Genomic DNA, 26,664 nt, shown 5'->3' on the forward strand with positions numbered 1-26,664 from the left:
CGTTCAAGACGACGTCCATCCCGACGACGTGGATGCCTTTCTCCAACGCGCAGAAGAGGCCCGCCAGTTAGCAAAGATCCGAATCCAAGACTAGCAAGAACGCGACGCCCGACGCTACAACCTTCGACGAAATGACTCACAATACCAACATGGCGACCAAGTTTGGGTATGGACCCCCCTTCGCCAACGAGGTCGCAGCGAGAAACTCCTCCGTCGCTACTTCGGCCCGTACAAGGTGGTCCGCCGTCTTGGTCAATTAACCTACGAGGTCATGCACCAAGAAAACTCGCCATCACGGCGACGCCGTTCGCACCCAGAAGTTGTTCATGTAGTCCGCCTCAAACCATACTATGCCAGATAGACGTTGAAAAAACATATGTGCGCGTCTAGTCCCGCGAAGATTTACCTTCAAGCATCGGGTCGCTGCTTCCTTTAAAGGGATACGGAATCGAAACTTGAAATATAGAGAAAACATCAAGAAATGAGTTCAATATGATCAGCTAAGCCTGTAATGAATAATCGCACGGTCGTATTTTGAGCAGATGGCTATATTTTATGCTCTAAATGCCGCGATTTTGGCGAGCGCTTCAAAATCAGCCATGGAAGAGCGCGATGCATCTCGGGAGATCCGGCAGACGTCTTGACGTCATCATGCCTCGGACGACCAAGCGTACCGTAGTGACGAGTTTTGCCACTTGGAGGCTTCAACGCGTTACAATCTCGCTTTGTCGAAGTACCCAAGGGCTATAGAGATCGCGGGGCCAGCACGCGCACCAAACCTGAGAACAACCGAAGCACGCGTTTGCACGTCGCGCGAGAGCTGAAACCAAGGTGGCTCACTTCTTCGTTTTGGCTCTTTCCACCAAGACGCCTCGGTATTGCGTTCAGGCCTAGGCAATCTATACCAGTGAGCGGACATACCGCTGCGGCGCTGCTTTCAGAAGCATGTTGTCGTCACGACATTCCATTGAAGCTTCATAACCAACTACCAGGTGGTTTTTGATTATCGTTTAATTCACTTTAAAATATGTTTTCTTGCGTTTTCTAGCGCAATATTTATGTTTCTGTGGTTGTGCTGCTACCTGCGTCGTGTTGAAACAAAGAAATGAGCTCCAGAATTTGGTTTCCGTACCCCTTTAAAGGGGGGATAATGCCACAGCTAAAGGGACACTCAAGCGGTTTTTGGAGAAGCTACTTTTTGGTGCGATGGTGTTAAGGAAGTGTCAGTGAATGAGTATCTTCAGTTTTAGAAGGCAGAAGCGCCTATTAATCACGCAGGAATAAAATACGCGCGGACTCTTTTCTGTACTTGCGAGGATCAATGAAATTGTCGTATGTTTGAAAATTTTGGCGGTCTTTTTAAAGTTTCGCTAAAAAAACAATTTTCAGTTCATTTAAATATGTTGTGCATGATAATTTCACAAGACGTAAAATATTTCTAGATTAGAATACGCGATAGCGCAATTATCGTTTCACAAACAAGGGACTACGTTTTCTATTTGCCTTCCTCCGCGGGGGGTGAATTTCCCGTTCCCGAGGGATGCGCGGAAGCGCACGTATCTCCGCGCGTTGCAGGCCGGTCGTGCCGGTCGCGGGCCGGCCGACTCCTTCAATCCGGAAACGTGGCGTCGGTGGTGATCGTCGGAATGAACGGCCTGGTGAAAGCTCATCGTTCCGCGTAAAAGCGCTATCCTTGACTGTGAATTTTCGTCGTGTTTCGCTATGATAACCCAGCACGTACTAGAAGGGAACATCCACCTACTCGTGCGGCGATGTCGTGGCGGCACTCTCAAGACAGCAGAAACGCCCGTGCCGTCGTGTTTGTTTACTTCGACTACAGTGGTGCTTTCTAAGCATTTGTGTCCTCGAACATCGCCCGGATTTCTGATTTGGCGCATTTCATGCGTGTGCTCAAGTTCAAGGTATTACTGACGCGTACCGTATAAAGGATACGAATTTCCACGCGTTTTCATCACCGGAGAAAAGTGATTAGTGTTAGCAATCCTGAACGCTCGCAACGTCTATCTGATCACGAAATCATATTTCTACGTTGCTATATCGCTGCTAAGATTACATTGTCTTTTATAATCGTAGAAAAGGCGTGTGGCGATATTTGTACTATTGCAATGTCGTGTATTAGAGTCGTGATCGTCCAAGACGGCGCTGCATCTTTTTATTTTATTTTTTTCATTCGCTGTACCCTGCAAGCCTATCAAGAAAAAATAATAGAGCTTTAGACTAGAAAACTGTCTGTCTATATTCTGTTACGGCATTGAGTAGCAGTGCGTCCCCTTTTTTAGAGGGGCCGCTGACACAGCTGACGGCGGCGTACAGAAGCGGTCGCCGTGCTGACGACACGCTGCGCTTGTTGTAGTGGTTACAGGTGTGTGTACGCGCGGCGCAGTGCGGTTGTTCCGGTTGCAACGGACGCAGTCGTTTTTACGCGCTCGTTGCACATGTCTGAACCAGCCTTCCCCCCGTTCTCCCGAGGCGAAAGTCAACGTGGCGACATCGTTTGACATCACGTACCAGAGGTAACGCTGCGGTGTCAAACGTTGGTTTGGTTACGACTTGTCCCAACCGCAAATCGAAGAACGCCCGAAAAGGTCTCCGTTTCGTCGTCCTCGGAACCCGAACATGACTCCGAAGCGCTGCTATCGTCCACATCGCACGTCGGAGTGGCGTCATAGGAAATCATCCCCAGGTCGGCTGTCCGCCGAAGAACTTCAACCTCTAACGGTGTCAGGTCCTCGAGCGTAGAGAGCTCCGCCATGATCGAAGCTCGAATGACAAAGAGGTTCGGCCGATGCGGCTACCTCGGGATCACTGCGCGACGGAACGTCGTCCAACGCCATTGGCCCGAGATCCTTTTGATAAGCGTGCGAGGACCAATGAGAGTGGTTTCGTTTTCGGATGGATCCGAGGTTTGGCGGATTCAATTACATTTTTATTAAAGAAATAATCACCGTATGACTATACTTTTTGGTTTTTAGGGATACTTAAGGCGTCTAAATTCAGCTGTCATTATCAAAACACGAACTCAAAAACCACTTGACTGCCCCTTTAACAAACACCTCGATTGTTCGTGCATGAGAGCGCGCCTCGGTCTTCTTCGGTTCTGCACTGGGCTCGCGCCTGGCGCTCTCTCGTGCCACGCGCAATCTCCAAGAGCTGCCAGCAGATCGACCGGACCGGCCCTTCGCTTTTTCCTTTGATCCTGCTTTGCAGTACGCTCATTAAACCCTCCTTGGGTCCTACCACCGCCAACGTCTCCTTCGCCAACGTGACAATACTAACCGGTAGGAGGCTATGAAAACTAGCGACAACCCGAACTTTATGAGAAAGCGTTTTTGTTACATATTCAATATGGTATTTTCATGTCATGTGTTCAGAAAAGTATACGCCTAGAGTTTTATGTTAGCGCACAAATTTAACTAATGCGGTTCCGAGTTTTAGAGGATTTGTTATATCAACTAATTTATGGACAGGTCTAATTAAAACTGCTTTGGTTTCGAATGTGCTAATTTTTTAATTAATTGACTTCCGGCCGTCAGAAACGTTTGTTTAAAACAAAGTTTGCCATTCTGATAAGTTCATCAGCGTCATTTCTGGAGAACAGAAGATTGGTATCGTCTGCATCAATAATAAATTGAGTTTGATTGGTATCATTTACAACATCAATTATGACAGCATTAAACAAAAAAGACTCTCAGATGCTGCCTTTTGTGATACAAACAATATCCAAGAACGATGAGTGGTAACCTTTGCTGGCGATCCTTTAGTTATAATTTAAACAGTGAATATGGAATGCCGCGAACATCATATTTATATAGCTTTGCAAGTATCGTTGTGTGATTAAGGCAATCAAGCTTTACTGATGTCGATGAAAGCCGCAAATGTTCGTAGTGGCTATTCAATATTTTCTAGTATAATTAATTTTTGCAGCAACCAGGCCGACTCTGTAGATTTTGCTTTTTAAAGCCAAACTGGACCTCTACCAGCCCATATTCTTTTGTGAGAAAATCTTCTAGGCACTTCAGAATACTTTTCTCAGGTCTTTTAGACAAAGAAGGAAGAAAAGGTGTTGGTCTATAATTTCTTATTATATTTTATCCCGTACATTATAAGTAACTGATACTTTAGCCAGCTTTATGTTTTGAGGAAAGTTACCTGAAGCTAAAGACAAGGTAACTACATGTCTTAAACGTGCTGCGATATTATCTAAGAAAATTTGAAATGTTTAAGTTGTAATTCATCACTTACACAGCTCTTACTATTGTTTAGACCAGTGTAAATTTTTCATATTTCTTGCTTGTTTGTAGGGTTTAAAAAAGTTTATTTTTTTTTTCAGTCTCACTTTTACGCGAGGCCCGTGACGTATAAAAGATATTAAATGGGCGACAGAATATACAACATAAAGAAAACTTTTTCGTTTAAGCGTATCGCTCCTTTGGGTATTAGAAGTGCATTCAGCGTTCTTTAAAACCACTACATATCTCGCAGTGTAACATTTTTCTTCATTAACATTTCACGATGTGTCCCGCTTTTTTTTTTTTTTTTTTTGGAGGGGGGGGGGGGGGGGCCAAAGATAATAAAAAAATTGTGTAGATTTCATTTCGCACTCAACAATTTTTTTTTTAATTATTTTTGCGGCCTCAGTATTTTTCAAACTTTGCCAAATGTGCGGTTCGGGAATTTTCCTTTGGAAACAAAATGTTAAAATTGGGAGCCTCATACAATTAATTCATTGCCTAGGTCATCGCGACAATGCAGTCGTTTGCCTTGGTATCGGGGTACATTTTCTCTAATAGTGTAGCCTCAGTTGCGTCGACGGCCTTTATGTCTTCAGTCTTACACGCGCTGGAGAAAAGTGGATGAGGCAGTCTGTGTTTAAACCAACAGGCGTTATTTTTTCTTTCTACATAATTTGTGTTTCCTATGTGCTGCCCTATCGTAGAACTTCTTTATTGCTACGATTCAGGCATACAAAAAGTTATATTTAGGTGTGCCTTCTATATAATTTGTTTAACACACCTCAGAATAATAAAAAAAGAAACACACACACACACTAAGAAGACGAGCCGGTGCAGCCATGTGCGATCACGTAAGTATTACGAAAACATTTAACGATGTAGTGAAGAAAGACAAAGACTGACAATTCAATCTCACTGCTACGTTTCCACTGAATATTCTTTAACTGCGAGGTTTCTGTAACAAGGTGTATCCTAACCAGAAATGAAGAGCGTCTTAGGTAATTGTAGCTAAATGAAGGCTGAAAAGAAAAAATCGCATGTTAAGGCAAATTCTCTAAACGACATGAGGCCTCAGCCGTTAATTACGCAACAACGCCTCCATCATAAACGCAAGAAAATTGCATTATATTCAATTCGAGTTTAAAAAAGACTCCGGGAAAAGTATTGTTTCTATAAATTGCGTTAACGTTTTCAGTAAGAATATTTTGAAAAACAATTTTAACGTTTTTTTTTCTTTTTGAAGCGCGAGGTTTAAATTAATAAGCATGCCTATTATATGCATCTTGTCTTCTCATGGATATTTTGTGCTAGTTTACATTTGATACCATTAGGGTGTAGTAAATAATTATATAACTTTCTGCATTTTTAGAGCCACAGAAACAGCCAGAGGCCTTTCTAATCGTGCGCTACGTCAAGTTGGCTGCACTTCCTCGTTTATGCACAATACGGGTATAAGCAAGAAGGAAGTGTAACCGCGTTGACTGGAGGTTATCCCAGTGGAATAGATGAAATAAAGGACCGTACTTCTGCCATCCGCAGCGTTCTGATAGCTACTAGAACCTTTGTTTGAGTTTAAGCTTATGTAAAATACAGTTCGTCAAACCAACGCAATCGTCTCCTTGCCAGCGCTGGCACGAGAATGTCCGCCATTCTAGTTTAAGGCCAAATCCAAATTAATTTCTTGAAGTTTATTTTGGGACTACATTTTTCTCCCGCTTTGTTTTCGTGTACATCTGCTTGTGTATTCCACTAAATTTATGTTGAATGTTACGCCGTGTCCTCTGTGCCACTTATCTTTGTTTTTTTAGGCGTAATCCACAGTATGAGTTCGTTTCTAGTATTTCCTAGGGCTTTGCGATATGTTCGACTCTTGAGTTTTGTGACATCAGCACACGGCCGATTTCTAGGCATCATGAAAAATTGATGCTAAATTCTAGGCGTCATTCAGGGATGTATATGAAGGCACCGGAATACGCGGAGACACGAACTTAAGCGGTAATTCGAGCTAATACAAAAGCCCATAGGCCGTCAAGGGACTTTGTATGTTGGAGTCAGTAGCAGTAGTTGACTCTTACAAATGCCATCGCTTTCACCGCGTACACGCCGATGCAAACAATTGTGCCGCGCTCTTCCAGCGTTTTTTTCGTGCGATCGAGATCAATGGTGCAACCTCTTGCTTTACGCGAGTCAAAGATGAACGAAAATATTTGGCTTGTTATTCAAAGAAAGGTTTAGCGTTTGCCATGCGACATAATCAGCATTCACAATATTATGGTGCAAACTAGCTGGTGATGGTTGAAAAGAATATAATATTTAAGATTCCGAGGCAGGGGAAAATTGAAGGATAACACAACGACACAAAGACTCAAACACAGCTGTGTTTAAGACTTTCCACTGTTCTGTGGTCCTTCGCTTTCCCAAAGTCTCGGGGTCTTGCCTTAAAATGAATAACATGACGCTGCATTTGTAATACATGCAAACTGGGTCCTTGGTGGTGTCCCTAATATAATTAAGAATTTTCGACGCGTAGAGAAGGCATTCACTGAAAAACGCAATACCTTTCCACGTTTTCTTTTTTCTCCAGAAAATACGGGTGTATAGGTAGAAAGCAATACAAAATAGGTGGGAATACTAATGGTGTAGTTCTCTGAAGCAAAATGCACACTTGAAATATGTTACAGCATAATTCAGCGCACTGTTAGTATACTTTGAATGTACCTATAGTCGGTGGCAGGTCAAGAACAAAGTGGACGCTCCTCCCACCTCTTTCCACTTTAGTAGAGCAAACGCGGGAGAGGAGGTGACCTCCTTTCTACCGTTCGCTGTACTAAAGTGAACAGGGCTTGGGTGAGCTTCCCCTTTGTTCTTGACCTGTCGCCAACTATAGTAGATAAGCGTTGGGATTCACGCTTCGAACCCGTCTGTCATATAAGGTGTCCATAAAAAAAAAAAGTTATGTTTATTATACTGTTAGCAAAATTGAAACATATGCTAGGTACGTTTTTGCGAAGTGTTTAACAAAAAAAAATGTGGGATCTTTTAGTGAAGTGTCCTTTTTAAGGGGTTCGTAGGTTGCTGAGTAGCAAACTGTTTTTATTTTTAATTTAAATATATTTATGGTATCCCTTCACTTTATTCGTTTTAAGAATAAGAGACAATCTAAGTTCAGAAAAAAATGAGAAAAATAGCACAGACCTAATAAAAGGAAAGAAATAAAGCAATATGCTTGTCAGGGCTGCCTCCTTATTTCGACTGTATCTTTCTGGGTTTATTTTAATAGTAATCTGACAATTACTAGCTACTGTACGTATGTGCCTTTACGACACATCTTAACACCTCAAAGCCCTCGTAAGAAAGATTTTTCAAAAGGCTTTTCCTTGTTATTTTTAGTTTTGTATTGAACAGCGCGTATGTTGCAGTTGAACAGCGTGCTAGTTATTCCAATTCTCGACCACCGGCAGTCCTTTTATAATCAATATAGTATTTTACACTGTTCAATATATATATATATAAAAAAAGGAAATGCTTTGCTATATTCATCACAAGTAAATAAAACTACTATTAATAAGCCGGACCAAATTTGAGCACCCGCGGTACACGAGCCGTTCAGAGCGGAAGGCAGTATGTTTTTCTTAGAAAATATTCGCTAAAATTTATACAATACTCCCGCTATGAAATCTATTATAACACTCTAGCCAAACAAAATATACTAAAACTCAAGCACCGAAAAAAAATATGAACTGCACTCTAAAATTAGCTACGTTAATTTTTTTCCCCCTGTTTTTGTTTCGTTCCTATTTTTGTGCAATATACGGTGTTCCCTTCTCGGTGGTGGCTGGTCTGGTCCCCGTGCGAGATGAGAAATACAAGTCTAGAAGATTGAACCTCCTGGGTCGTCAGTCTTCGCTGATATCCTACAATACCAAAATAAAAAAAAATAGTTTCAATATATAAATAACGCACCTTAGACCACGTACGATGATGAAAGTGCCCGTGAAATATTCAAACGTGACTCATGATTCTAGCAGATAATGATACATTGTCTTCAGGGCTTATAAACAAGAAACTTACGTCCACACGTATCACGGGCCAGCAAGCGTCGTACCGCGTTCCACGTGGCGGCGTGTGCTTCCAGAACACCTCTGATCGGATACATGTCGTTTCTTGTGCATAGATAGGAGACGCCAGAAATACAAGGTGGAGTGGTGGAGTGGTTTTGTTTGTTTGTTTGTATGTTTCTTTCTTTTATTTCAGATACAAAGTGACAAGGAGGAAGCACAAAACGCAGATATGCTCCACATGACGAGGCCCAGTCCCCTAGAGCATCAGCAATCAATAAAAAAAAAACTACAAAACATCGGTAAGAAACAGCAATGCAATATTATAGGTAAGTACCGTTACCTTCACAAGGATAAAAATTACACGTCATATTTTATACAGTCGCTAAGTAAGCCTGTTCACAACTATACACAGTGTATGTGGAGACAAACTGATGTTCAAAATTTATTCCGAACGACATGGGAGTAGGTACCTTTTTAGATCGTATTTGAAGATACAACGTCAAGCGTTATTTAGTATTATTCGCATAACATCTGGATGCCTGTTTAGGAATTGAGGAATCAAGTATGCTAGTTTTTGGTTTCCATAGGTTGTTCTTAACTGAGGTATCCTATATGATTCATGCCTTAAATCATATTGAGTATTATTCCAAACGATTGTCTCGAAATATTCGTTTGGTCGTTATTTATGTTTTTTTGTATATGAATAGAAAGTTTTAGATGAAACTTTTCGTTAATGTTAAGTAAATCTTGCGTTAGAATGAGTGGGGCAGTATGGTCTATGAAATGTAGATTTTCTATGCAGCGTATTGCATTTTTTTTGCATAAAAAATCCTTTCGAGGTTTGTCTTAGTTGTTGAACCCCAGACCAATAAACAGTAATGGAGATGAAAATGTACTAAAGAGTAATTCAATGGCAGCTTTAACCAACTTGCATTTAACGATATACCTCGGTCTAAGATTCCAATCGATCGAGAGATGTTCTTATAAAACTTATTTATCTGGGGTCTATGATACGTTTTCTTGAAAAAGAACACCTAAACATTTTTAAGCGGGGACGCGTTGAATCACGCTGTTTTAAAGCTTTAATATACAGCAGCAAAGTTTATTTCGTGGCTAAGAAATTAATATTTGGTTTTGCTCACGTTTAATGCAGCTGATTTGATCCCGGCAGGAACATATAGCTCGCTTAGCCACATGTTACCTGCTATTTCGAGGTAACGCAAATGATTGCCAAAAAAGAACAAACTCGTATCGTCCGCGTATAGAATTATATCTGGAGTTTGTGCAATGTTTACAATATCATTAATATAGATAATAAAAAATCACGATCCCCGGAAGAAATCTCTGCGGAACCCCGTACGTGATTAGTTAAGGCGTAGATTAGCAGCCATTTAGACAACTCTAGCGCCACACCTCGGATTCCATGAAAATGTAGGTAATGAAGCATGACATCGTGTTTTATTGAGTCTAACGCCTTTTGAAAATCAAGGAATACCCTACCAGTGAATGTTTTCATTTAAAAAATATATAACAACTGCTGTTTAATATTTACTAGCGCCCTTTCCATATATTTACACCTCGAAATCCCTATTGTTCTTTTACGGTTACGCGTTATTCATTGAGAAATTTACTCATCCGAGTTTTTATCACATGTTCAGGTACCTTTGACAAGAGTGGAAGGACCGATATGGGCCTGTAATTGATAATGTTATCAAGAATGCCTCCTTTGCGCAGAATAGCTAGTCTGGCAATCTCAATGCCATCTTAAAAAGTTCCAGTAGCCAAAGCATTATTGGAGATATGTCGTAAAGAAGAACACAATAAATCTGCAACAGCTTTGATTAGTTCAGCCTTGATATCGTCGTCTCCTGCCGCAGTATTATTCCGTAAGGATCTCAGAAAGACAAATATTTCACTTTCGCTGCATGGGATAAAAAATGTAGAGCTCGAGACTCTAGGAGAAACATATCTGCCCAACTCATGCATCAAATCTGCTGATCCCAATGCAGCGCCGGAGCCCAAAAAAGTGAGAGTGGAATTTTCCGCTAATGAAGCATTGCTATACTGATAACCTTCAAAAATAAGAGTAGGGGGTATCTGGCTGTTCGATTCACCAGTAAGCCTTCTCATTTCCTTTCAAATCTTCTTAGGGTCGTTTGATACGCAAATGAACCTGTTATTACAGTATTCAATCCATGCTTTCTTTAGATCTGCGTCTAATTTATTTCGTTTTTGTTTATATTCAGTTAATATTCTCTAGTTTTTTGTTCAGATAAACTTCTCAAATAATTTATTTCGTGCTCTAATTTATTCATAAGGCTCACAACTGATCCAAGGCTTTCTAGACCTCTTACACACCCGACCGGATGTTGCGATGCCCAAACTTCATATCGCGGCTTCGCAGAAGATTTTCTCTTTCGGCGGCTTCGTAAATTGTGATTCGTTTGTTTAAGCATGGTTCATTCATTTGCTTATTTTGTATTAGAAGTTTTTAAGTGGATAGTACTGATTTAGATCCTTGTCTTCACTGTTCACTGTCACACAGATTCAAACAAAGCTGTTAGTGTTGTTATGCATTAAAAAGAAAACGTCGAATTAATTAGTGTCAAACAGATTCCCGCAAAATTGTTTTCGTCGTTATGCATGCAAAAAGAAAGGTGAGGAGCTTTCAATGCCACTTACTGACGAATAGATATATCTGCACAATGCTTGTACGATGTACGTTTTACCCCTACCGACGTAAAAGCACGCGTGCTTGGTTCAACCTATAATATGTAAAAAATATGTTTTTTCTCAGAGTAGGCGTTACAGAAAAGTAACCAAGTTTAATTTACTCGTTACTTGCAGAATAAAGCAACCCGTTACCGACCTACGTTTCTCTCAAACAAAAGGAGCACATTACGGGGAACGTTACGGATAAAAGTAACGTACGTTACTCTCGCGTTACTTTGATTTATAAATTGACGGTTAAGAGCGTTTTCCTTTTTTTTTTACCGCGTTTTTCGAGACTGAGGCAAAGGACGTGAAAGTTAGTTTTTTTTTTTTTTTTCTCTAAAGGGGGCCTTTTTGCATGGGGAAACGTCAAGCAAAGTTTTGAAGGTATGTGGAATGAGTGCAAAACTTAAAGACTTGGCGCTTATACTTTGCTTCAGCCTAAATCCAGAGGCAGCCGATGTTACGAGGTAATGGAAACAATCAAGCGGGGTGAAAAACGCAGGTCACTGGGCATTTTTTTGTTTCTAATTCGTTCAGGGACGATAGAATACGCGCCAAAACCTAATGAACACCATGGTGGTGCCAATCTGACGCTTTCTGATCTGGTCCCATCAATTTGTAGCGCCAGCTACATCTGGACTTATAGCTAAAGCGACGTATAGAAACACGAAAGGATGCAAGTGCATTTTTTCGCGTTTTGAAAAGATGTCACGGGTAACGTAACTAACTTACCCGTTACTTCAAATAAGTAACGTAACAACGTTACCCATTACAGTTCTGAAGAAGCACCGAGAACGTTACTACGTTAGGAAAAAAAAGCGATGCATTACCAGTAACGTCGTTACTTGTAACGCGTTACCGCCAGCACCGGAGTTCTGGGAAAGTTCAAGAGGAACATTTGCAGTGCATTAGTTGACTGGCGCAGAAATTAAGTATATTTGCCCCAATAGATGTAATCATTTTCGTTTGTCATATTTGGGTTTAAAGGGAAGCTGAAGAGCTTCTCGAAAAAAAATGAGTTAATGGTTGATTCTGACGTGTTTGTGCCTGCTGAGTCCAAATACCACAACCGTTTGACACAAAATAATCCCTAAACGCGAAAAAAAGCGAAGAAATCAGAAGCGATGGCCGCAGCGGCACGCCATTGGCTAGCCTCGCGTGACGCGCCACTACGTCATAAAAGGACCATCTCGATTCTCGCTTGCTCCGTCGCATGCGGAAGTAGCCGGGCGCCGAGCCTTCTTGTAAATCGGGTGCGGCTTCTGATTTTTCGAAATATTTCGGTGGATCCGAAAGAGGAATGTGTCCAGACGACCCTCGACGTGACAAAGTATGCGTTTCAGCCTTTGGCGAAGCAGAAAAATGACCCCCGCAGTATACAGGCAGACACGAGGAACCGCTTGCGCGGACGCGACATGACCGGCTTCATACCTTCAGGAACGCACTGACTGCTACTTATTGTAGCGTAAAACTTTGACAATAAACGGAGTGCAATTGACGGGACGCGTCAAGCCGGATTAGCGTGACCCTCCCCAAAACGGTCGTCAGAGAACAAGAGTTCGGCACACATCGGCCTTCGTGTTTGCCAGCTGCTGGACACGTGAGCGTGCAGGCTGCATTGTTCATCAAGGGTGAAGTGGTTTGAAGGGATAGTCTAGTCGGCTTCGGGCGACGGGAGAGCTTCCCCTGAGATGAGACGGGTGATGAGACAGGGTCGCCGTTCTGCCACCGCCATGTCCTTGCGCACTAAGGGAATAACAGCGCGGAAGGTCCATCTTTGTGAGAGTGGTACTCTCTGCTGCATTTAGTTTGTTTGCCACCAACTATTACGCCATTATAGCTTTAGAAAACGCGGAAATGTTTGCCCGGCAGCCCTTAATTTGATGTCGAATTTGTGAAAGCTTCCTAGGCCTCTACATTCGCATACTTCTACCAAGATTTGTTGACTGCATTAGTCCACCACCAAGCATTATCATCGTTCGATCGTGTTTCTACGGCACAAAGAAACATTGCATGACACAAACTTTATACGAAAAACACTGCGTAAAATGTTTAAAAAAACAAGAACTCAATTCAGAGCAGAAGGTCACATGCCTTGTATTTCGAAAAAGCTCTCCTGAAGAGAATATAAACCTATGGAAGGAAAATTTAACAAAATTTATGTTTACACCTAAAAAAATATGTGGCTTCAATTCAAATAATATCAACTGTAAAAAAAAGTGTTTATGCTAAAACGATTTGCACCATGAAAGTCGCATTATGAATTGCATGACCAGTAATTAGAGCAAGCCCTCCTCTCCCAAGTGACTAGGTATCGGAGTAGCTTCAAAGCAAAGGAAAAATATCTTGGGCCACCCAAGATTGTTTTCTGTTGTTTCCCATACTTCCCGGACCGGAGCCGATCGGGAAAATATAGTCACCTCAACAATATAAGAAACCAACGCTAACACACTAATATAAGGCGGTTAGCACAAGAGAGCCAGTGTAAACCCGCTATTTGGCTACATGACCGCGGCTTTTCTAGTACACTGCACAATTTTAATGACGTAATAGCTTTTTTCTAGAACAATCAACCTACAATTCCATACCTACGTTTCCTCCTTGCTTGTGACATTTTATGCGCTGAATTGTCTTTTTACCTCAAAAGTTGTTTGGCAGAGCGTCGGGTTCAGGCGAGCCTTCTTCAGACCCAAACCCATACGTACGTAGTTTTCATATGCGAGGTCCGAAACCCGTTTCGAACAAAAAAACGGTGTATTTGCTCATGCTCCCCCCCCCCCCCCCCCCCCCCCCCCCCCCCACGCCCTTAAAATCTCGGGGTGGGAGTGGAAAAGACGGTAAGCGGGAAGTGCAACTGCGACGAGCGCTGTTCGTGAAAGCTGGCGGCTGCACATGAGTACGGCATCGTGCAACAGCACGAGTAAGTTGGTTCGGTGCCACGAGTATTCTGCAAATACGTCAACGGCACGACAGGTGAACGGATAAAAAAGCAAGCGCTATGCAGCAGCAGAACGACAACGGCTCGAAAAGTCAGTAGACCAGCCTACGAGGAAAGCGCGGCTAGCCGCGGCGGGGTCCACCAGCCGGTCCTTTTGTGACGCCGGCTGACGGGCTTCCTCCTCTCTCCCCTTTCCCTCTGCTTCGGAGAGGCGTGGCTTCGGCGCTACTTTGAAGGCACTTTTCCGGTTAATCCGCGCACAAAATGACCAAACGAATACGATATTCGTGATGGCTGAGGTCTCATTAACTAGGCTCAGGTGTTTTTTCTCATATTTAAAACCGCTTCAGCTTCCCTTTAAGAGATGCGCTACGACATTCTACTACACCATTATAACACGCGCCACCAATTAATAATGGAAAACAACATATGTAGTGCACTCTAAAATAGCCAGGTTTCTCGACCTGATTTCGCGTAACGGGCTGTAGTTGAGCTTGCTGATGCATAATACTGAAATAGGCCCAGCTGAACTTAGGAACATAGTATATAGATAGAACAAGTGACAGACATACCGCTGGACTACCAACTGTGGTTTAATACTTCCTCCTCTTTTTGAACCCCGACTTTGTGCTTTTTGTTTTCTTTTTTGTTTTAAAAGCCACATTAAAACACAGCGTATATCTGAAAGCCTAACCAAATTTAAAGATATATTTAAAACGCGGGTGACTCAAATTTAAGTTTAGTTAGGTTTTCGGATATAAGCTGTGTTTTTATGTGGCTTTTAAAACACAAATCCAAAAAAGCACGAAATTAAGGTTCACAAAAAGGAGGAAGCAGTAAACCACAGTTTGTAGTCCAGCGGTATGTCTGTCACTTTTTCTCTCTATATTCTATTTTCATAACTTCAGCTCGCCATATTATAATATTTTAGTACCGAATTGGCGTTCCCCATTTCTGCGCAAAATAGGTTATTTAATCCTGGGCAGTGCCCACTGCACTCTGGAACTCGTGCAACAGTAGATATAAAATTCTAACAAACCCAACCATCTTTGAATCACCGGCACTTGACAGCAGCTCCGCATCATATCGAATTCCCATTAACGTTTGTATTTGGCAGCCTTTCAGGCTTTCATACATTCCTTTATTTACCACTCATTTCGGCTTAATATCTTCGTTGCTCCGAAATTACTCCTTAGGATAGATTTAATGGGCGTTAGAGCTAAAAACGCCATAAATATATATTGCTCAATTCAAACAACGCCATAAATATATATTGTTCAATTCAAATTCCCTTAGCCGAAATTAACGGAGCCCCGACGGTTCTAAAACCTCTATACACAGTTGCCAGCGATGAGTTTCCTGCCAACGCATTGTGACCCACATGATATTCTGGGGCTGAACCGCCTTTTTGTTTCAACGTCACGCGTCTTCTTATTTATGTCGGAACGTGCCCTAGGTGACATTGTGCTTCAGCCTCCACCAAGAACGGATTCGTTTGAAGCCTATATCTGGGATTCCGCGTTTACGGAGTTTATGTTTCATTCAATACTAAGGACATTTCGGAATTTATTTTTCTTCAAAAATTCGGAGTTTATCGGAGTGTATTTTTTTAGACTTCAAATTCACCTAGATTTCTAGTTTATTACTGTTTCCTCATTTTCAAAATTAAAAATAAAATTAATTTAAAATAAAAAATAAAATCCGGACACAATCATGTAATAAATTCATATAAAACTCACCTATATCAAATTATATGCGTGCAGCTGCGTTTGTTATTGGCGCCTTTGCCATTGTCAATACTAACTGTCTCACAATAAATCTTTCGAAGAAGCGTTATTTGAAATAACACCAAATATGTAAAATAACTAAACACCTGGACATAGTCGCTGGGAGGCTTCAGCTGCCCAGCCCCCATCCTATGAAATCTGCATGTTTATGGCTCTCACTCTTATAAAAGTACAATTACACCCTCTGATAGCACAAATACTATGCTCCAAACAGGAAATTGGAATAAAGGCTTTTCCTGCGATCGAGAAATACAATGACCAGTTGTTCTAAACGAATTTCGACGAGATGACCGCTAATTTCCCTTTAGAATAGTATAAGATTTTAAAGGAAACCGAAGTGGTCCCTTATCAGGAGCACCGATCATGTACTCTCACGTAACGTATTCGTAAAACTAAAACAGCGTATTTTTGGTTTTATATTTTTATTTTGATTTGGCCATCGTGACCTTCCAAATTCTGAGTTTTTTTCGGATAAATCTGAATTAACACAATATTTAAAGGCGCGACAGTGTTAGCGCGAATACGACTTCGTTTTTGCTTTTAAATGTGAAGGAGTTTTGGCGGGCACCGAACTGAACAGCTTAAAGTCCGACGTACCAACCTTGGTTTTCTGCAGGGAAGATAATCTTATTAGCACTTCCCTCTCCTAAGCTGCGAGGGGAGCCAAGGTGGGGCAAGGTCAAAAGTAGAAAGGGTATATAGGAAAGGAGAAGGTGGGAAAAACTGAAAAGCGCGAAGTGTACGTGGGTCTTTGAGTGACTTTCATAAAGAAGGAATTTTGACCCCCCTAATCGTTGTGATGGTAGGTGTTCAATCTTAAAATAAAAAAAAGAAGAAAAACTTGCGATGGCTTATTCGCCCTAACTACGTCGTCCATTTTACGCATGAAGAGGGGCACCCACCAGGATAATTCATAATAAAAAAACGCCGAATTTGGTCAAATGTATTGCGCTAACACTTTCTTATTCCCTCTTCTTTAGTGATGACAGTGTTGAGATCCTCATTTTCTTATACTGTTTGTATTTTTTTTTCAGACTCACATTCTTCGTAGTATTGTCATGCCAAGGGGAATATTCTCGCGGCTCCTGCTCTCAGGGACTTTGGTGCTGTTGGATATCTGTTTGCTGAAATCGTTCAGTCTTGGGACCCAGGCGCCCATCAATGAATTTGAAGGCCGGAGAGATATGTCTCCATCTTATGTTGCCAAGGAGCTCGAACGAACGTAAGTTTGTAAAACATTCGTATACTGTAGATTTTTGGAAGAGCATACATCACAAATGCGCTCTGGGTACCAATGATTGGCGTACTGTAAATCAGTTCAACGAATGACAGAGAAATATAAATCGTGTTCTACTGGTTATTCAGTTCCAGCGATTCTCTTTTGTCTAACTAATTTCAAGAACCAATGTTTGTTTATAGAGTTCGGAGAGCGTGAAATACCGTAATCAAGACCAGGAATGTTTATGCCCAAGGATGGAGTTACGAAACACAAAAATAATATAAATTATTTTTTCGCAACATTATGAGAATAACAGTAGTAAGGTTGACAGCTGGACTGGGGGGAGAGTTGTTAAACATAAAGAGATAAGCAGCGCAAACAGGTACAAAAGGAAACGACCAACCGGAGAGGACAGAGCGCTCACTCGGAACTATGTATTTTTGCTGAGAGAAAAGGAGAAAGACAACGCACATTGTTCCACACGTTCACACGCACATTTTCTACCGATGAAAGCTATGCATTATTACACGCGCTGGACCTTTCATTGTCAGTTTCAGGAATACTAGCTCCTTACTAGACAAAATGCCGGCTATCCATCGACACGGCTGCCTGACGTGGCAAGCACCCTGCTCAGGAGAACAAAGGGTGACCAGTCCACAAAGTGTGATAGGGAGAGGAAGCGGCCAGTGGTTATTCCGTATTTACACAGTTTCACATAACCTACAAAAAATGTGGGAAACTGCTACGGAATTCTAGTTGCTAGGTTGGATTGAAACCTTTTTTAAAAAATCGTACACAGTATGTAATCATCAAACATGGCTATTCAGATATGTGTGATGTTGCGTCAGGGGTTCCTCAAGGGTCCGTGTTGGGCCCGTTGTTGTTCTAAGCATTTAGAAATGATCTAATAGGGGATCAAGAAGTGCATGTTATACTCCGTTTCACCTTCAGTCCGAGCGCAGCGGACGCTAGGAGCCATCCCAGCCAATCCAGCGTTGAGAGAGTGTCATGTGACCTTGAGCTCTCTGTGTCGCTCTGCCCAACCGGCAGGTCACGCGATTTTCTCCCGGCGCTGATCGGCTGGGATAGCTCGTGGCGTTCACTGCGCTCGGACTGAAGGTGGAACGGAGTATAGGCTCTCTGCGGACGATTTTCTTATATTCACTGAAGTTCATGCGGCCTCTGATCAGAAGAAATTAAACAGGTTTTTGACTAGAATAGATGAATGGTGTGCCACTTGGCAAATGTCTCTAAATCTAAAACAAAAAACAAAAAAAACAGTATGTATATGACAATCACTCAGAAACGTCAACCATTAATAATTCTCTACAAACTCAATGGTACTTTGCTGTCTTGCGTGAATGAATTCAAATGCCTTTGCGTCACGATCACAAACGACCTAAAATGGAGTACGCACGTCCATAATATAGTTAAAAACACCAATAGTAGATTGGGCTTGCTCCGAAGATCCCTTAAGTTTGCGTCCGTAAAAACAAGGCAGACGACGTACAAAACGCTGATCAGGCCTTTACTTGAGTATGCGTCAGAAGTGTGGGATCCTTACGGGATGTATCTTGTGCGGGAACTGGAAAGAGTCCAGCGACTTCCAGTGCGCTTTATATTTTCTAGCTATCACCGACTTGAATCCCCTACCAAGCTTTGTTCGCAAGCCGGTCTTCCATCGCTTAGCAGTAGGAAAAAAACCAAGCGTTTAAAACTTCTCTTTATGATTCTTAATGACCTTGTTTTTATTGACAAAGCATCTTATATTATGCCTCACCAATCTACAATTTCAAGAAACAAACATAGTCGACATATACAAGAATACAGATATAACAAGGAATGTTTCAAAAATTCTCTTCCACGCACAATACGCGAGTGGAATTCCCTGCCGGAAAGTATTGTAGCATGTCGAGATGCAGAGAAGTTATTTTCTTCATTAAGCGTGTTTCTAGATATTTAGGTATTTTGGCATGATCGTTATGTGAATGAACGGGTGTGCTTTTGTACCATGTGTTCCATTGTTGAATTGTTCTTTTGTTCTTTTTAGAGCGCAGCTCTTAGGGGCCCGTTTCCAGCCTGAGCGGCGTCGGCGTCGGCGTGACCGTGGGGGGGGGGGGGGGGGTCACGTGACCCCCGAGGTCACGTGACCCCCCTCCCCCAAGATCACGTGACCCCCCCCCCCCCCCGGGGGTCACGTGACTACCCGCAGGTGACGTGACCCCCCTCAGTACCCTTCCCTACTCCTCCTCAAGAGCTGCGCTCCAATTCGGCGTTACAGGGATTTGTAAACGGCTTTCACTTTTATTCCACTCCTGTAAGAGTCCCGACTCGGGACTGACAGTATGTGAAATAAATAAATAAAATAAATTCTTGCCGTTTCTTCGGCCCTACAAAAAAACGAGTCAGATTTGTCCCCTAGTCAACGCGAAGGCAGAGGGAATCAAAAGGAACACGTGCACTAAGAAGCGCGCCAAGCAGTTTGTGCCTTGTGCACTGGGTATTGTGTACAGAATTCCTTTCTCGTGTGGCCGCACCTACTTTGGGTAAGCCGGACGCTGCCGGGTCATTCCACGTGAAACGCCCCAGACGTAGCTCTTGACCACCTCCGATTTCTAAAAAAAAAAAAAAAAAAATTCACGGGCTTCGGTTACAATGTCCGTAGCCGGACCCTAAAATAGTTTGGACGACAAAAATTGTGTGATTATGTGAACGCGATTTTAATTTTTGAAAACAGTGTGAAACTAGGCATCACTCAATAATTTACGAAAAATCAGCTTTTTTATAGAACACCCAACAATATTTTTTTCTTAAATTTGCACGGTTGTCGACTTACAATGTGGTTGGGATTGTGCAGTTTTGTTTAATTTAAATATTTTTTTTTAAATACATAATTTTCTTCAAAAATAAACTTTTTTGTCATTTTATTAAAAATATATATAATTGCTCCAGGGATTAAAAAAAACTTTTTACTTCCTGCCCCTCTAGGTATATAACCTATAAAAATATTTTAAACCGCTCAATTAAACATGTTGCAGTAAAAAAAAATCATGAAGTTGCCAAAAGTGCGTTTATACGCATAAACAGCCGTTTATTCTACCCTGAGGTGGCCCAAGTAAAAATACAAAATATGGTGGGTTTGGAAGAAGGTTTGATATTCTTTTGATTCTGAAAGTTTAACCCGAGTAATTTTTGTTTAAGGCGAGAAAACAATTTTTGAGGTTGAACTCTCGCACCACTACCCGGCGTCGCTTCTTAAAACCTCTTCGCCACACAGCAAGCCACCTACGACGATAGCGGAAGCGATTAGGTCCAAAGAAACAACGGAGTTTTCTGCCCGCTTCCCTCGTCCCTCTTTTCTGGCTCTAGGGGAAGAAACGGCGGGTGTCGTGTACTAATCGGAGGTGCCGCCAGTGCGTCGCCATAGAAGGCCCGTTGTGCCCTTTGTACCCGAGGGCGGCTCCTCACATTCCGAAAGGCGATGCCTAATCGACGGGCGGCATCAGCTGACGTAGACGACTGAAACACGATAATATTGCCGCGAAATCTAGCCGTCACGCATGCTGCGGTGAAAAGCGGAACTATGATCCGGTTCGCGCTTAGTTGGAGCGCAGTGAAGGCTACAGGCGCATGATCAAAGCTCTGAAACGCGCTGATTCAGTATGTTAACTCGGACGCTTGAAGCATCGTCACAAGCCAAGATTGCGCTTCTAGCATTATTTTCGGTCAATATTGTAAGTGCGGGAATCTTTACATGAGCCATCGGAAATAATAAATAAACAAAGGCACGTGTCCGCACTGTTGACACTGGGTATCGAGACTCATTCGTTGCCTTTTGAGGAACCCGCTTCTGCGCTAGTAAGTTAAGAAAGGGCTTGACAAGCGAGAAGTTGGCTTTTGAACGACCATTTGAGATCGGAAATCTGTCGAAGAAAGAACTTCATTTTCGTGTTGTAACGATGGATGAAGGTGGTCTCTCTGGAGAAAGAAGTCAATCTACGGTTCCTGTGGATGCAGATAAGGGTATGTAGGAAAACTGGCTTTAGTTTGTACAATACAATGATAGTTGTATCGTGTTTACTCGTGTCTACCCTGTCACGGTAGCTGTATAGCTGCGGCCGCTCAATTCATGACTTTTTTAAACCAAATAGACTAGCTATTTTTTTAAAGCTGGCCGTTCGTCGTACATGTAGTATGTGTTCCGTTGGACATGCATAAGCCCAAGCTCAAAGTCAAAGTCAAATTTGGGGCTTTACGTGCCAAACCAACGACGGGCATCTGGCACGCCTCAGCGGAGGACGGAGGACTAATTTAGACCACCTGGGGATCTTTTGACGTGCAACCGAAAGCTCGGTTAAGGGGTGTCCAAACAGGACACGGACAAAACGCACGACTCCGTCAAATTGTGAAAGTTGAAGCGGACGCGCCCGCTTCAATTTTCACGATTTGTCGGAGTCGTGCGTTTTGTCCGTGTCCTGCTTGGACACCCCTTTACACGGCGCCTTCTCCGCAATAAGCCTCCGTCAGATTGCGGGCACCTTGGCCGGGATTCGAACCCGCCACATGGGGATCCGTAGGCCGGCGCTCTCGCCTCGGAGCCACGGGTAAGCCCAAGCTGTAGGGAAGATTGCGTTGGCTTATATTAAATACACATGGTTCACTTTATACCTGTTACAAACCAATTAGCGTTATAAAAGTTCGAATCCGAATGGCGTTTTGCGTACAAGGCTAGCTTTTGCACGTAAGGCGCATATGTGCCCGACTTGTCATTTATGCGCAGCACGCAGATATGGCTTGCAGAAGCCGAACTTCCTCCGTGCTCCCCTGGTGCAAGGGGTTGCCATGTGACCACACAGACCAAGACGCGGTCCCTCATCAACGCTCAAGACCTGACGCACACGGATCGGCGGCTCTTTTCGCTCCGTTCCGGGCGCCCACAAGGTGACATCCAAACAGTGTGTTCACATCATTATCAAGTATACCTTAAAAAGTACACATCACTGATTGCATCCAAGTGGTGTTCTAACCTTTTCTATCAACACGTCAAATCCGCCGTGGATCAGCTGTCATTACAATAGCCTTGACAGATGCGCACCCCAATTTAAACCTTATTCCTGGAAACCGACTTTGTCAAGCATGCCGGCGAAATCGTTTCGATTTGAAGAAGAGACCTACTTTTCAAGCACCACCACCACCTCTGGCTCGTGATGCCCCTTCAGAGCATGATGACCCCGAGGTAGCACTTGAGAGCGTCAACGAGGCCTTTGCCGCCGTTGGAGAGAGGTCTCTACAACGAAACCGAGGGCGAACAAGCCGCGAGACATACGCCTAAAAGAAGGTTAGAAAACTTAAAATCTCTGCCGAAAGAAGAATTTATACATCTTTGGGTGTAAAGCAGAAACGAACTTCTCAGCCGAACCAGGATGAAGATTTTGTTTTGAGTGACTACGTGTCCTTCATGCAAGATGTAAAAAACAAGTTTGACATGGAGAGAAACAAAGAGAAAAAATTACAACTTCTAACATCGGCCCCACCCTCTTGGTCTCGCGAGAAGATTATGAACTTTTTTGGAGCCTCGGAACGACAAGCGCGTCAAGCCGTAGATTGTGCTTGCCTCCCACGCGAAACCAAAGACGTCCAATCTTCCATTCCTGGTAATTTTTCGTATTTTTGACCTTTTATTGCGAAAATCTCGATCAAATATTAACGGGCAGTTTTTCTAAACTCAGTGTGCCTGACAAAGAAATCAAGCAGACCGCCGAGATCTCTTTTAGAGAAAACTGCAGCCTTTTCCGCTGCTATCGTTCCATGTGAACGAACATGGAAGCTGCCCAAGCGGGCGTCCCTGACGCTGCTAATACAGCACTAAGCATAACTCCTGGGCAACATCAAAGGAACGAAGCACGCGTAACGTCGCAACCAGATGATGGGCACTCTATTTGCTCCGATGGTTCCGTTGCATCGTCGACTACAGACATCAACTGTATGGAACAAGACGACGATACCGGAGGTCCGTATCAAGAAGTTAGATCAAGAAAGAGAACTCGGCGCAACAACTCCAACCCCAGCTCGGAGACAATAATCCAATCAAAAGCCATCGAAGAAGGGCTCACTCTTGTGTTCGCCCCTACGGATACTGAGACGTTAATAACATCCCTCAGTAGTGTGAAGCTCTCAAGAGCTCTAGAAAACTCCTGTCCTGAGGGCATTCACGAGGTTCGCTTTAACAGCAGATTGAATGTCATCGCAGTTGACACCAGAAATGGTGAAGCTACAAGAACATTGCTCAACTTGAAGGCTCTCTGTGGAATTCCGGTGATGTCATACTCTCCACTGGCTGGAGCAACGGTGAACGGAATGATTCAGGACGTCGACAAAGAGGTTTCTAATGAGGAGATCACCTCGCATCTCAGGTCCAATATTAACGTTGGTGCCGTCCGACGCCTAGGGAAGTCTAGCACAGTCAAAGTCACCTTCCGGGGCAAGATTCTGCCAGCCCATGTTCTTCTGGGGCATGTACGCCATCCCGTCCATCCTTTTCAAGAAAGGCCCATCCAGTGCCTTAACTGCTTTGGATTCGGACACAAGCGAGTGACCTGCAAACGCCCCAAAAAGTGTGAACATTGTGGAAAACCACATGAATCAACAGACATCACATGTCAATCAATGCCTGCCAAATGTGTCAACTGCGGCCAAGAACACGAAGCTACAGCACGCTTCTGCTCGAAGCGAAAGAAACTAGGGGAGATCCAGGCGTACTCAAAATTCAACTTGGTGGGATTTCATGTCGCAAAATCCGCCTTGGAGTACGATGAGCTCTTCCCGGAGATGGAATCTACTCAAGCAGGCAGGAATGCCACGAAAGAACCGACTGTCACTGAACTCAAGAATTCAGGAGAGCGGGACATGGAAGAAACTTTAAAAGATGTGACTACATCATCGCTATTCATGACGGTCGTCAAACAAACAAAACCTAAAAGTCAAGCAACTAAAAAAGATTGCCAGGGTTCAAGTCCACATGAAAAACAAAAAAGCAATATGCCGGCTGCAGCAACACCTCAGGAATCCCAGACCTTTTCTGCACCCACCACTCAGCCGCAACCCTGCCATTCGAAGGACACAAATGCGCAACCAAAAACTTCCTTTGGAGACAGTTCACCTGAATGGATGTCTTTTGTCAAGGCCGCAGTCAAGATCGCTCTCAGCCTACTTAAAAGCATCGAATCAACCTGGGCAAAGACACTTACTATCATAATCCAAGCAGTGCTCCCTCTTCTTGAGGGATGCTAGGGTCATCTTCTATTCAAATTGAGGGTTTTACCACCAGTACTTCAGTGGTGTCCGCAGGAGCTACCATACCCGACACGCCCAGTCGGGTAGACACCCTCAGTAGAAATGGCAGAGCCCGCTTATGGCAGAGCAACGCCGAGCGGCCATAACTAGAGTCTGGCAATGGAACTGCCGGGGGTACCGCAACAAACGTGGGGCCCTAGCGCAGTACATTGCCGGACTCGACAAACCCCCCGACATAATAGCACTCCAGGAAACTGGAACCGAGACACCCTCACTTTCGGGCTACAAGGTGCTTGTCCCTCGCATATGCCAGCGCGTGGCAGTCCTAGCAGCAAACCACGTAAATGCCCGCATGCACGAACTCAGCGACGAGAGCATAGACCACGTGCTTATTGAAATTATTCCCGAGAAACGCCACTGGCCCTCGTTTTTTATTCTCAACGTATACAGTCCGCCACGCAACAGGCACGAGAATTTTAGCAAACTGTTCGCGCGCGCGCTTAAACTTGCACGGAACCAGCTCCTCATAGTAGGCGACTTTAACGCGCCGCACTCGGCCTGGGGGTACACTCGCTCTATGGCCAAGGGCACCCGACTTTACCACTTAATCTGCCAACAACGCCTCTCTATCCTGACCGACCCGGAGCAGCCCACGAGGACGGGCAACAGTGTTACCCGCGACACGTGCCCGGACCTCGCGCTGACGAGATGCGAACGGTGGTCGGAATGGTCAAACCTCGAGGTGAATCTGGGAAGCGACCACGCCATAGCCCAAGTGGACATCGCCGTCTCGCCAGGAAAAAAGTTCCTCCGGAAACAAGCCCTGACAGACTGGGACAGGTTTCGTGCAGCACGCACGGCCACACACAGCGAGCGAGAGCACGAGGATGCTTCCCTTGCCAGCTGGACCGAGCGCCTAGTGTGCGACAAGAACACCTATACGGAAACTCTCAACCTGACAACAGACACTCCCGAGGTGGACAGGCACCTGCTCCACTTGTGGGAGGCAAGGCACGGTCTGATCAAGCGCTGGAAGCGCCAGAAGCTAAACCGCAAGCTCAAGAAACGGATCGCGGCAATCACGACGGAAGCGCTCGAGTACGCAACCCAATTGGCGCTTTCCAACTGGAACAAAAAGTGCACCGATCTCCAGGGAAAACTGGGGACCAAGGACGCGTGGCAGTTCTTGCGACACCTCCTGGACCCTAGCAAAAGTGAACGCAATACCAGCCAGAACCTCCAGAAAATTGTGCGCGACTTCCCCGGCACCAACCAGGACCTCCTCGAACAGCTCAAACTACGGTACATCGGCTCGTCCCCGGACGAGGTGTATCATGATTACGAAGGCGAGCCAAACCCAGAACTCGACGTCCCCTTCAGCTTCGAAGAGGTATGGAGCGCGCTTCAAGACCTGGGCCGTAATACGGCACCTGGCGAGGACCGCGTCCAAAACACGCTGCTTCGTAACCTAGACGCGGGATCGGTTCAGACCCTCTTAAAACATATCAACCAGGTATGGGAGGACGGCGAGCTCCCCAATGAGTGGAAACACTGGGAAATTATCCTAATCCCCAAACCTGGGAAGGAGCTCTGCCTCGACAACCTGCGACCGATCGCCCTCACGTCCTGCGTGGGAAAGCTGATGGAACGGGTCGTTCTCAAACGGCTGCAGCCACACATGGAGGAAACGGGCGTGTTCTCGCACACCATGTTTGGTTTTAGAGAGCACTTGTCAACCCAGGATGTCATGCTACAGCTAAAAGAGGACATCCTCGACCCCATCTCCAGGACGACGACCCAAGCAGTGCTCGCCCTGGACGTCAAGGGAGCTTTTGATAATGTGGGCCACCAGCTAATCCTCCGAAACCTGACAGTCACCTATTGCGGTTCCAGAATGTACAACTACCTGCGGGACTTTCTACGGAACAGGACAGCCACCATTGGTGCAGGTGACCTCCGCACGGACGTCATCAACACCCCCAACAGGGGCACGCCGCAGGGGGCAGTGCTCTCGCCAACCTTGTTCAACCTGGCAATGAGCGGGCTGCCCCCGATTCTGGAACGCATCCCGCACATCAAACACTCTCTGTACGCGGACGATCTCACAATTTGGACCGTGTCCGGGTCTGACGGACAGAAGCAGGACGCGCTTCAGGCGGCAGTCGACGAAGTTCAACGGTACTTACGCCAGGGTCACCTGCATATCTCGGCAGCCAAATCGGAATTGATCCTAGTCTGCAAGACGCCAAGGTCCCGCCGCAACTCGGAGCCCAGAGACGAGATACAAGTCTTCCTGGACGACGGCTCTCAAATCCCCGTGGTTCCGCGTGCCAGAATCCTGGGTCTCCACCTCCAGGAGGACGGAAAGGCGACCCATACCCTCACACTCCTCCAGAAC

At 44.3% G+C, this 26,664-nt stretch overlaps 1 protein-coding gene across 1 annotated transcript; it reads left to right on the plus strand.

Annotated features, from left to right (window-relative positions):
- Nucleotides 1–22,793: 22,793 nt before the first annotated feature.
- On the plus strand, nt 22,794–24,263 carry LOC120850330. The gene has a single exon (XM_040222790.2). It carries the CDS (start codon nt 22,794–22,796, stop codon nt 24,261–24,263), a length of 1,470 nt encoding a protein of 489 aa, XP_040078724.2.
- Nucleotides 24,264–26,664: the final 2,401 nt, after the last annotated feature.

The sequence above is a fragment of the Ixodes scapularis genome, unplaced genomic scaffold, assembly GCF_016920785.2.
Source record: "Ixodes scapularis isolate PalLabHiFi unplaced genomic scaffold, ASM1692078v2 PGA_scaffold0__279_contigs__length_252992795, whole genome shotgun sequence".
NCBI classification, from domain to species: Eukaryota; Metazoa; Arthropoda; class Arachnida; order Ixodida; family Ixodidae; genus Ixodes; species Ixodes scapularis.